The 13,181-nt window shown below is 41.4% G+C and overlaps 1 protein-coding gene across 1 annotated transcript in view; it reads left to right on the forward strand.

Annotated features, from left to right (window-relative positions):
• LOC120025251 (UDP-glucuronosyltransferase 2A1-like) overlaps window positions 1-12,966 on the forward strand; it is a 29,328-nt gene extending 16,362 nt beyond the window's left edge. Inside the window, exon 2 of the mRNA XM_038969735.1 lies at window positions 10,814-12,966. Within this exon, the coding sequence (XP_038825663.1) occupies window positions 10,823-12,433 (1,611 nt within the window). The 5' untranslated portion in view covers window positions 10,814-10,822 and the 3' untranslated portion in view covers window positions 12,434-12,966. The remainder of the gene's footprint in view (window positions 1-10,813) is intronic.
• The last annotated feature ends 215 nt before the right edge of the window (window positions 12,967-13,181 follow it).

Consider the following 13,181-nt stretch of genomic DNA (forward strand, 5'->3'; position numbering starts at 1 on the left):
AAGGAGGGGAATTCCCCAAGAGATGAGGGGCAACGAAAGTTTTCGGTGGCCCACTACAATAGGGGGATAGCGAACGGGGAGAGAGTGGAGAGACCAAGGCGTATCTATTCCAAAAAACGATGCAGCCTTCTGTTCTTGCTGCAAACTTTTCTCACACGAGTGCACATCTGCGCTGGCCAGGGATGGAAGCAGGGACTGGAACAATCTGTGCCACCTACTCAGTTCGCATGAGAAGTCGCATGACCACCTAAATAGTTTCCAGAGGTGGAAGGAGCTGGAGATCAGGCTGGTGTCCAAGCAAACTCAGATGATTTGATTCCAGGACCATGGACAGCTACGGAGAGAAAACATCACTGATTGCAATGCAGCACCACAGCAGTGGAAAGAGGCCACTCTAGGTGGAGATGAAATAAATAAATGTTTGAAGCTGATGTTGGACAATCAAATGCAACATGTAACTAAACGAAATTCGTTAAGGCTGGGTCATTGACATGACGCTTATTTTACACTGCTCCAGCGAAACGAGGCCCGCAATGCATTTATGAAAGCAGTTGTTTCCAAAGCTCAAATGATCTTACTCTGTTTTACAGTTGTACAGAACTATGACAATATATGTCAAATACGTTATATAAAAGTGTTATTTTTATTGTTGTAATTGTAAGAATTATGGGGTCGTGCCATTTGTGATAACAGGTGTGATATTATGAATAAGAAACTCGTTTTCCTACTATAGGTAGTAGGATGCATGGTGATAGCAACATTGTAACTCTCCGATGCAGGGGTTAAATATAATTGGATCTTATTTCTTCATCCCCCAATAAATAAGTGGTAATCCTACCTGTTTGACAGACACATTTATCCTATCCATTGATGACGGTAGAGCCAAATACTCAAGTACTATCGCATGCACTGATTAAATGTCTGGGAAGGGCTTGGTGTGTTTGACTAAGACCAGGGCTTGAATTGAGTGAGGGTATAACATACCCTTTGTTAATTAAAATGACATCTATTGTTTGCTTTATATTTTGAAGTAAATATATAAAACGTATCCAGATTATATCAAGCGTTCTATAACAATGCTTAACTCGGTGATGGCTTAAACGGAACCCAAACCGGCTGCGCGCCTGCGCCATCGTGCATGAATTTATTTTGTCCCCCCACACCAAACAAGATCACGATTATCGAGGAGATAAAATACATTTGACTTTGCTATTCTGTCTTTATTAATTGAGCTGTTCTCTTTCTGAAAAGAGAAGATGTTTGTTTAAACCCAGGCAGCTTTTAGGGAAGCACTGTTGTTTGGTTATACAGTGCCTTGCAAAAGTATTCATCCCTCTTGGCGTTTGTCCTATTTTGTTGCATTACAACTTGTAATTTAAATGGATTTTTATTTGGATTTAATGTAATGGACATACACAAAATAGTTTAAATTGGTGAAGTGAAATGGAAAAAATAAATTGTTTCAAACAATTCAAAAAAATAAAAAACGGAAAAGTGGTGCGTGCATATGTATTCACCCCCTTTGCTATGAAGCCCCTAAACAGGATCCGGTGCAACCAATTACCATCAGAGGTCACATAATTAGTTAAATAAAGTCCACCTGTGTGCAATCTAAGTGTCACATGATCTGTCACATTATCTCAGTATATATACACCTGTTCTGAAAGGCCCCAGAGTCTGCAACACCACTAAGCAAGGGACACCACCAAGCAAGCGGCACCATGAAGACCAAGGAGCTCTCCAAACAGGTCAGGGACAAAGTTCTGGAGAAGTACAGATCAGGGTTGGGTTATAAAAAAATATCAGAAACTTTGAACATCCCAAAGAGCACCATTAAATCCATTATAAAAACATGGAAAGAATTTGGCACCACAACAAACCTGCCAAGAGAGGGCTGCCCACCAAAACTCATGGACCAGGCAAGGAGGGCATTAATCAGAGAGGCAACAAAGAGACCAAAGATAACCATGAAGGAGCTGCAAAGCTCCACAGCGGAGATTGGAGTATCTGTCCATAGGACCACTTTAAGCCGTACACTCCACACAGCTGGGCTTTATGGAAGACTGTCCAGAAAAAAAGCCATTGCTTACAGTAAAAAATAAGCAAACACGTTTGGTGTTCGCCAAAAGGCATGTTGTAGCCTCCCCAAACATATGGAAGAAGGAACTCTGGTCAGATGAGACTAAAATTGAGCTTTTTGACCATCAAGGAAAACGCTATTACTGGCGCAAACCCTACACCTCTCATCACCCCAAGGACCCCATTCCCACAGTGAAACATGGTGGTGGAAGCATCAAGCTGTGGGGATGTTTTTCATCGGCAGGGACTGGGAATCTGGTCAGAATTGAAGGAATGGTGGATGGCGCTAAATACAGGGAATTTGTTGAGGGAAACCTGTTTCAGTCTTCCAGAGATTTGAGACTGGAATGGAGGTTCACCTTCCAGCAGGACAATGCCCCTTAGCATACTGCTAAAGCAACACTCGAATGGTTTAAGGGGAAACATTTAAATGTCTTGGAATGGCCTAGTCAAAGCCCAGACCTCAATCCAATTGAGAATCTGTGGTATGACTTAAAGATTGTTGTACACCAGTGGAACCCATCCAACTCGGGGCGGAGCTAGCATGTTGGAGTGAACGGCGGTGTGTGAGAGGCTCCTGCAACTTTTTTGCGAAATAATCTAACTTAACCTACTTTATGATACTTTTTACAACAAACGTCTCTTTCTAATACAACATTGTAACTTTCTGTGTAAAAATACCGAGTAATAAGCGACCAAAGGACAATAAATCCACATCGGAGGCCTACTCCACACCAAACAACGAGACAGACATGGCGGAAGGCTCAGGCAACAACGTGACACTTACAGAACTTACCCGGGCTTTGGGAGAACTACGTGTTGCTTTAGCTGAGGATCTTAAGGCTACTATTGCTGAACTGGACACCAAAATCGAGAGCACCATTCGAACGGTCGCTTCGCAGGGCCAGAGTATTGTGGACCTTGAGAAAGCTTCTGAATTCAACGCTGGTAGGATCGACGAGTTAGAGAAGCTATGCTCGTCACTGCAGGATAGGGTGCAGAGGCTTTCTGTGAAAGTGGTCGACCTGGAGGGCCGTTCCAGACGTAATAACCTTCGCGTTGTTGGTCTGGCAGAGGGGGTTGAGGCGGGCTCTCGCCCCTCCGACTTCTTCGCCAAGCTATTGAAGGATGCAATGGGATCGGATGTTTTGGCTTCGGACCCCCAGCTGGACCGTGCACATCGCGCCCTTGTCCCAGTGCCTGGACCGGGCCAACGTCCTCGTCCAGTAATCATCTGTTGTCACAGTTTCAAGACCAAGGATCTTATCCTGCGCGAGGCCCGAATGAGGGGCAACCTGTTACATAAAGGGCACCCCTTCCGTGTCTATGATGATTATGCGCCCGATGTGGCAAAGCACCGCGGCGACTACAGAGATGTCATGACCAAACTCTACAAACTCCATCTTCGCCCAGCCTTGCTCTTCCCTGCAAGACTAAGAATTACCCCGCCTTCCGGTGAGAAGATTTGGCTCTCCTCGGTTTTGGACGCAGAGAAGTTTATCCGGGAACATACGCCAATCCCCCGTACAGGTTAGAGTGCCTTGTCATTGTGTGTTAGGGTCTGCTCATGGAATCGAATCCATACTATACCATAACGGGTGAAACCGTATTGAACGGTCTCAACAAGGGCTACCGAACATGTAAGATGCTGTGGAGGGCGGTCAGAGCTCTCAGTTAAAGTCACTTTCATTCTGGCTGTGTTCAGAGCGATGCCTATTTGGGATGCCTTCCAGGTTTGATCATTGACACTTTCGGATGAATATACTTATATTCCCCCATTTTTTGTTTCGTTATTTATTTTTCAATTCTTACATTTATTGCTATTACAATACCATTTATTTATTGCTTGCAGGGGACTGGGGGTGATGTTTGGGAAGGGGCAGACACCTGGATAGCAAGTTGATGTTTTGTGCCGTTCTGCCTTTGTTTTAGCCGAGGGCCGCTCTCCCGATTAGATCCCCACCAGCCCTCTGTAGTGTCTGTGTAGGTGTGCGTACATATAATTATTATTTGTACTTTATAATTATTTTCTCTTAGCATTTTACTATTATGTATGTGTATATCTTAAATTAGTGTAGATTATTACTCTGGGGCATGAATGTTTGTGTATGTATGTGTATATATGTATGGGTGTGTGTGTGTGTGTGTATATGTATATATTTTTTTACATATATACATTTATATGTATTTTTTGGGGATGTGTATGTGTGTATGTACGTATGTATGTGTGTGTAAGTGTGTATGTATATGTGTGTGTATGTATGTGTATATATATATATATATGTATATATGTATGTATGTATGTATATATATATATAACCTTTTTATTTATTTATTTTCTGACTGGGGGGTACGTTTAATTTAGAAAAATCCTTGTTTCCGAGCTAACCCACAATATGTAAATGTACTGCTGTCTATGTCGGTTGCGGATGGTTCATGTTTAGACCGGCATTGCTTAGCAATATAATCTTGTGATGCTATATCTTGCTTATCTCAGGGATTGACCCAAGATGACGCCTAAGTGCGCAATATGTTTAAGTTGCAACGTATTCTCTCTAGGTTTATTAGATGCTAATTGAACACTTTATTCGCGGGAGCCTCCTCAGTTCATATGTTAGTAGAAGTTCTAGGATAGTGAGAGGTGAACGTATAGTTGGGATTTTATTTTTGTTTTACCTCTTGTTCGAGGTCGCGCCGTGCTTTTTTGGCATCGGCCAGACAATGTGTTTATTATTTTTATTTTTCTATTTTTTTCTCTCCTATTTGTGTATGCCTGTTAAAGGTGGGTTGATCGGGGGGGTAAATAGTGGGGAAAGTAGGGGAACAGGGTGGGAAGTAAAGGTGCTTGCAGTAGTGGAGGGGCTGGTTGGATACTGCTCGGGTATAGCTGCTACATATGCTGATCGTGATGGTTTGGTGCGCTTTCTTACCTTTTTATTGAGTTACATGTTTTGCAGGCCACCATAGGAACTACAAATGAGAGGGGGGCGGGGCTCACATTCACTTCCTGGAATGTCAAGGGTTTAAACGAACCAATTAAGAGAGGCAAGGTCCTAGCCCACTTGAAAGCACTCTCGTCTGATATTATATTTTTGCAAGAAACCCATCTGAAAAATAATTCTCATAGCAGACTTAAATGTAGGTGGGTGGGGCAAGTGTATCACTCTAACTTCTCTGCCAAAACGAGAGGCACAGCGATTCTGGTACGGAAAGGAATTCCCTTTCTACATAAAACCACTATTGTGGATAAAGAGGGTCGTTATGTGATCGTAATAGGAGAGATCCACTCTACTTCTGTAACTCTACTAAATATCTATGGGCCAAACATTGATAACCCCTCTTTTTTCAAAAGAGTCCTTGCCCTGATTCCAGATATCTCCCATACTAACCTGATCATTGGAGGGGACCTTAACTGTGTGCTAGACCAATATTTGGACAGATCCTCTACCCGGCGAACCCCCACCTCCTATTCAAGTGAATTCTTGAATACCTACATAAAGAATTCTAACTTATTTGATATATGGAGGACCACTAACCCTACGGGTAGGGAATACTCCTTTTACTCTCATGTTCACAATGTTTATACTCGAATTGACTACTTTTTGGTTGATGCTAAACTACTCCCCTATACCTGTAATGTGAAGTATCATGATATTATAATCTCGGACCACAGTCCACTCACCTTCTCCCTGAGATTGGGTGACATCGTACCAAATGAGAGGGTCTGGAGGTTAAATCCTCAGCTCCTCACAGAACCAACATTCTGTGAACATCTTAAAGACCAAATTAAATTTTTCTTTGATACCAACGACAACACAGAGACTTCCCCAGCATTAATGTGGGAAACACTTAAGGCTTATTTGAGAGGCTGTATCATCTCCTATCAGACTGCCAGGAGTAGGCAAAACAGGGGAAAATTGGTAGAACTGGAGGGACAAATTCACTTACTGGATAGGGAGAATGCTAGACATCCATCTATGGAGAAACATAAAAAAATTACCTCTTTAAAATTTGAATATAATCAGATTCTCTCAGCTAAAATTGCTAAATCTTTTCTCTACGCCAAGCAAAAATATTTTGAGTTTGGTGACAAACCACACAAATTACTCGCCAGACAACTTTGAAAAAATGTGAGTGACCGAATGATTCACAAAGTTAAATCTGCATCTGGGGAATTACTCTCTTCCCCCAAAGACATCAATGACAGATTCCGTCAGTTTTATGAGACTCTATATACATCTAAAGCAGATCCTAACCCCTTAATTATGCAAAACTTTTTGGAGGACTGTAATCTTCCTGCCCTGAACCAGGAAGATTCTAACTTCCTGAATAAGGAAATATCTCTTGAAGAAATTCGAGAAACAATTAAAACTCTAAAGAGTGGCAAGATCCCGGGCCCAGATGGATACCCTGGTGAATTCTAGAAAACATTCAGCAACATGCTCTCTCCCTACCTGCACAAAATGTTGGTTCAGGCCAAGGAGGATGGAGCTCTCCCATCTACTTTGGATGAAGCATTCATTACAGTTATACATAAGAAGGGTAAAGATCCGGAAGAGGTAGGGTCATACAGACCAATATCCCTCCTTAATACAGACCAAAAGATTTTAGCAAAAACCCTGGCTAACAGGCTTAGCACTTTAATTGGCAAATTGGTCCATTCGGACCAGACCGGCTTTATCCCGAACAGAAACTCATTCTTCAATCTCAGGCGCCTCTTCAACATTATGTATTCTCAGAGGTTACCAAACGTGGACCTTGCCGTTATATCTCTTGACGCCGAGAAGGCTTTTGACCAAGTTGAGTGGTCCTATCTTTTCAAAGTCCTACAGAAATGTAATATTGGAGATGGGTTCATAAATTGGATCCAGCTTTTATATAGGAACCCCTGTGCGAGAATACTCACTAACCAATCATTGTCGCCCCGATTTAACCGCTACAGAGGGACAAGGCAGGGTTGTGCGCTGTCGCCTATGCTCTTCGCCCTAATCATTGAACCTCTCGCTCAGGCGATTAGATCTGATGCAGCAATACACGGCTATAATACTAAAGATACTCTAAATAAGATTTCCCTATACGCAGATGACATTCTCCTCTATGTAACAGAACCCCAAGCTAGTATTCCAGCTATTCTTGATGTGATTAATTTGTTTGGTACCTTCTCGGGATACAGAATAAATTGGAACAAGAGTGAATTAATGCCCATACGGTTACAAAACACCTCCTGGCTAGAACATCTTCCAGTTAGGTAAATTTTTCTGAAGATAACTTATCTAGGAATTGTAGTTACCAAACAATACTCCTTACTATTTAAAGAGAATTTCCCCTCTCTGATGCAAAAACTCAAGACAAACATACAATTTTGGAGAACTCTCCCAATTTCTCTGCTCGGAAGAATTAATGCCATTAAAATGGTCTTCCTCCCACAACTGCTCTACCTATACCAGAACATCCCAGTATTCATACCTAAATCCTTTCATAAACAACTGGACTCAATTATCAATCCTTTCATCTGGGATTATAAAACACACAGGATAGGTAAAAAACACCTCTGCAAATCCAAAATGGAAGGAGGATTGTCTCTCCCAAATTTTATATTTTATTATTGGGCCGCTAACCTCCGCGCTGTTACGTTTTTGCTGGATGACGCACGTCCGTCATCCAGCTGGCTTAGTATGGAGCGGGAGGAGTGTCACCCCTTCTCTATTGGTGCTGTGATTTTGTCGCCTGTCAATCTGGAGAGGTCACTTTATCGTAACAATCCTATTATACATAGCACAGTCCGAATCTGGAAGCAAATTAAAACCCACTTTGAGCTTAGACCAATGTCATTCATGCTCCCTGTTGCCAGGAACCCCTCCTTTGCCCCCTCTAACCTTGATAACACCTTTGAGCAATGGGGAGAGTTGGGGATAAGTACCATAGGGGATTTATATATAGAAGGGACCTTTGCTTCCTTTGAGTTGCTGAGGGAAACTTATAAACTCCCCAGAAGTAACTTTTTCAGATACCTACAAATCAGAGACTATGTTAGAAAACACCTCCAGACATCTGGGAACACTAAGCCTTCCATGTTTGACGGATGCATCAAAACATCCCCCACCTCAGACAAACTGATATCTCGTTTATATGAGGCTTTTCAATCTGTTAGCACACCTTCTACAGATGCCATTAAGGCAAAATGGGAGGAAGAACTAGGGACTGACATTTCGGTGGCAGACTGGGAAGATAGCTTGGAGTATATCCACACCTGCTCCATTAACTCCAGACATCGTCTCATACAATTCAAGGTATTACACAGATTACACTATTCCAAAACCAAACTGCATAGGATATTTCCTGATACATCCCCTATGTGTGATAAATGTCAGGCTGCACAGGGTACACTACTCCACTGCTTTGCCCTATGCTCTAGCTTGTATGGTTACTGGTGTGGAATTTTTAGGATCCTCTCGGAAGTTCTGGAGACTTCAATTGACCCAGACCCGCTTCTGATAATCCTGGGAGTGTCTGATTCCCTAAACGGATTAACCAACCCTCAAAAACAACTCATCTCTTACAGTCTCATTTCGGCAAAAAAACTAATCTTGTTGTTTTGGAAAAAGAGGGAAGCGCCCACTACCAAATTATGGCTCAGCGAATTGGCAAACACTGTACACTTAGAAAGAATTAGATATATTCTGAACAATAAACTATCAACATTTGATCAAATCTGGCAGCCTTTCCTCTCTTACCTGGACCATTCGGCGCTGTGAATTTGTACTTTTTAACGCACTCTCAATTGTAATATTTTAATCCACCTTTGGGCAGCATGTGCTGGCACCGCCACCCGAGCAGTCGGGAGGGGAACAAGGGGAAGGAATAAAGGGGGGGAAGAAGTGGGGGAGGGATAAAGGGGGGGAATAAGTGGGGGGTGACACCTACCCTCTTTCTTTCTACCTGTCCTTGTTCTGTATGTCTTGTTTTGTAATATTTGTTTTGTACCCAGAACTCTGGGTCTTTTTGTTTCTGTCTGCTCTTTTATGTTTAGATAAGAATTGTATACCTGTCTTTTATACCTATACACCATTCTTGTGTGTGTTCAATAAAAAATATTTGAACGAGAACCCATCCAACTTGAAGGAGCTGGAGCAGTTTTGCCTTGAAGAATTGGCAAAAATCCCAGTGGCTAGATGTGCCAAGCTTACAGAGACAAACCTCAAGAGACTTGTAGCTGTAATTGCTGCTAAAGGTGGCTCTACAAAGTATTGACTTTTGGGGGGGTGAATAGTTATGCATGCTCAAGTTTTCAGTTTTTTTGTCTTATTTCTTGTTTGCTTCACAACAAAAAATATTTTGCATCTACAAATGATACGGACCCCCCCAAAAAATATATATTTTAATTCCAGGTTGTAAGGCAACAGAATAGGAAAAATTTCAAGGGGGGTGAATACTTTCGCAAGTCATTGTACAACGGACGAGTAGCCAGCAGTTGAAGCTTACAGTTTTCTGCATCAGTAGAGCCTCTGCCTGGGTAGGAAAAGTCACTTTTGAAAGTGCCATGCTTAGATTCATAAGGATGTCTAAGATGTAATTATTCTTGTCTCACCTAGGGTGGCAGAACATCCAGGGCATTGGTAATTTTATCAATGTATTCAGATAGCCTAATATTTTCAATGTTATTAACATTGAACTGATAATACAGCCTACTAACCAGATGTGTTAAAAATGGTGTTTAATTTGTAGCATAGGCCTATTATTTGGGCTGATATTATGTTCTGTTCCTCCAACTTTTATTTGATAAAAAATAGGGGGGGGGGGGCAGATTTCTGTCTCGGCTAAGGCTGCATAACGTCTAGGACCGGCCCTGCCATTATGCAATAAGCTTTGAAAGGTGGAGAGCAACTTGATAAAAGCGATCGGTTCGAACGCACCCATTCAATGTGCTGAGAAGTCTACGGTTTTGAAAAACAGAAATAGAAGGAGCATTTGAACATTGTGGGAGCCAACTCGGATGTCTAGAGTCTATACTGATTTCGCCTCTTCCTCTCTGATTTCCGCGATTATTACAAATACCTACGAATTGATTTACAACCAGAATGGCTCTGAAATAGGCTTCATTTCAAATTCTTTGTTCTTTGGATGAAAACCGGAACGTAAGCCTTCAATTAAATGAGCTCCGCATGTATGGATTCTGTCGTAACGTTGTTTGTTCATACTCAGGACAGATTGTTAATTCGGAGCTACAATAATAGAATGTTAACGTGTAGCCTAACATTAGGAAGTGAAATAGGTTTCACCTCGGCAAAATCTACAGAATTTGACAATTTCCTAACGTTCAAGAGACATTTATATCGGTGAAGGAAATAATTTAACTCTCAGAATGAAAGATTATACTGTATTACGTAATCTTTTGTCATGAAAAGTTGTTTAGACTTTATTAAAGTATCAATATTGTGGATAGTGTAGGGACTTATTTGTAGCGAAAAAATATATAATTAAGCATCACAATCATGCTGTTTTTATTTTGTCTCATGTAAAAAAGTATTTCTCTGACAGTGAAAGATTATACTGTATTACTTAATCAACCTTTTGACATAACCGGTCTAAACTTTAAAGTAGGCCAATCAATATTGTGGACAGTGTAGGGACTTATTTGTAGCCTAAAGAAAAAAAACGTAGGCCTGTTTTAATTCTTCTCATGTCAAAACATAATTTTATTAGATTTATTTGACCTTATTTTTGTATATTTCAGGTAAAATTGATGCATGCTTATGTGAAGCAGCTAGTGAAGATGTGTCTCCCTAGTATCTTCATTGTTACCCTGTTGACCCTCTCAATTCCTGCTGTCCATGGTGGGAAAGTCCTGGTGTTTCCTCAAGACGGCAGCCACTGGGTCAACATGAAGGTCATTATTGAAGCGTTGCATTCAAGAGGTCACAGTGTGTCAGTAGTACGGCCATCAGCCAGCTGGTACATCAAGGAGACCTCCCCTCACTACAGTTCAATCACAATTGATATTCCAGGTGGAGCTGATGAGGAATTCTTTCGCTCATTTGTGTCAAGACTAATACAGATAAAGAGAGAGGGAAACTCTGCTTGGACTCGTTTTAGTTTGGACATGGAGTTGAAGAATGGGTTTTTTGAAATCCACCGCAAAGTGTGTGAGATGGTAATCAAAATGTTAGAGAATAAACAGTTGATGCAGTCTATTAGAGAAACCAAGTATGACTTGGTTCTGACAGACCCATTAAATGGGGGAGGCGTTGTGCTGGCACACTATTTAAATGTGCCCCTTGTTTTCAATGTTAGATGGACTATAGCTGGTGAGGGTCATTTTGTTATTGCTCCCTCTCCGCTATCTTATGTTCCAATTCCTGCTGCAGAGTTAACAGACAAGATGAGTTTTTTTCAGAGGGTCCGTAACATCCTTGTTTATGTCATCAGGCAGTATCTGTACAGACAGACAGTGGGGCCTCATTATTCCGCTTTGGTTAGTCGTTACTTTGGTCCTGAGGTCGACTACTTCTCATTGTTTCAAGCTGCTGATTTATGGCTCATGAGAGTTGACTTTGTGTTTGAGTTCCCTCGTCCCACCATGCCTAATGTTATCTATATGGGAGGGTTCCAATGTAAACCTGCCAAGCCTCTTCCCCAAGAACTGGAGGAGTTTGTTCAGAGTTCTGGGGTGCAGGGCATCATTATCATGTCTTTGGGGACTTTAATTGGACAACTTCCACATGATATAGCTGATGAGATAGCTGCTGCTTTTGCCCAACTGCCTCAGAAGGTAATCTGGAGGTACAAAGGAGAAAGGCCAGCTACTCTGGGAAACAACACCTTACTAGTTGACTGGATGCCTCAGAATGATCTGTTAGGACACCCTAAGACAAGGCTGTTTGTAGCTCACGGAGGAACAAATGGGATTTTCGAGGCTATCTACCACGGTGTTCCAATAGTAGGCCTTCCTCTAGTGTTCGACCAACCTGACAATCTTTCTAGAATGAAAGTGAAGGGTGTAGCAAAGGTTGTGGATTTAGCAACACTAGATAGAAACATATTCTCCCAGGCCTTACAGGAAGTTCTGAATGAGCCATCCTACAGGACGAACATGCAGAGACTCTCCAGGCTACACAGGGACGTGCCAATGGAGCCCCTGGACACTGCCCTCTTCTGGATTGAGTTTGTCATGAGACACAAAGGTGCTGCTCACCTGCGTACTGAGTCCTACAGAATGCCCTGGTACTCGTACCACTCTGTAGATGTAATGGTGTTTTTACTGGCTGTTGTGTTATTTACTCTGCTGGTTTTCATTGGCATTATCAGATGTTTCTGTTGCAGGTCATATTTGAAAATTAAAATGAAAGAGGAATGATTATGGGTTTCATCTGTACATAGTGTGGTACAACAATATGTTTTTACTTGTTGTCTCACTCATTATACTGTTTCTTCAAATGACAAATATATGTGGCATTTATGTAGGCATACAGTATTGTTGACAGATGTTTTATCTATTTGCTTTTTGAAGATTTTGCTAAACTAACAACTGTACTTTAACTGTTCAGCCCATTTAATCAAAGGTTTGAATAGGAAAGTCCAAATGTGCACTTTAAAATGAATGCTGTTATAGTTGTGTGTAGCTGCTTTCTTTGTGTGTAAAAGTTAAACTGATGTAGATGTTGATTCTCCAGAAGACCGTTAAGGAGCTCTAACTTTTAATAAAGATATCATGCAGCTTAGATGTTTGCCAACAACACCTTGTCCCTCATTGGTTTGTTCTTTTTTTCAATTGCGGAGGTCATTTCAAAAGAACAAAGAACTTTCAGTTTGTCGTTATACAAACTTTAACCACAACATCATTCTTCATTCATTCAAGAAGGGTTGATAATTCAGAGGTAATATGATCCTGTGAGATCCGAGGAGGAATGTGAAGGGATTTTTATTCTGATGCTTATAAAATGACAGCATTGATCTGCAATAAATAAGCCAACCAAGGTGGTCTGCATAGAGCAGAAGAAGTGCTTCTATTGTCTGACTTTTCTCTAATGGACTCTGCTTGGAAGCCTCACTTAGTTTTTTGTTCACTTAGAAATACAGAGAGTATATTTCCCTCCTTTTGCCCT

This window comes from Salvelinus namaycush, chromosome 30 (genome assembly GCF_016432855.1).
Source record: "Salvelinus namaycush isolate Seneca chromosome 30, SaNama_1.0, whole genome shotgun sequence".
Lineage (NCBI taxonomy): Eukaryota > Metazoa > Chordata > Actinopteri > Salmoniformes > Salmonidae > Salvelinus > Salvelinus namaycush.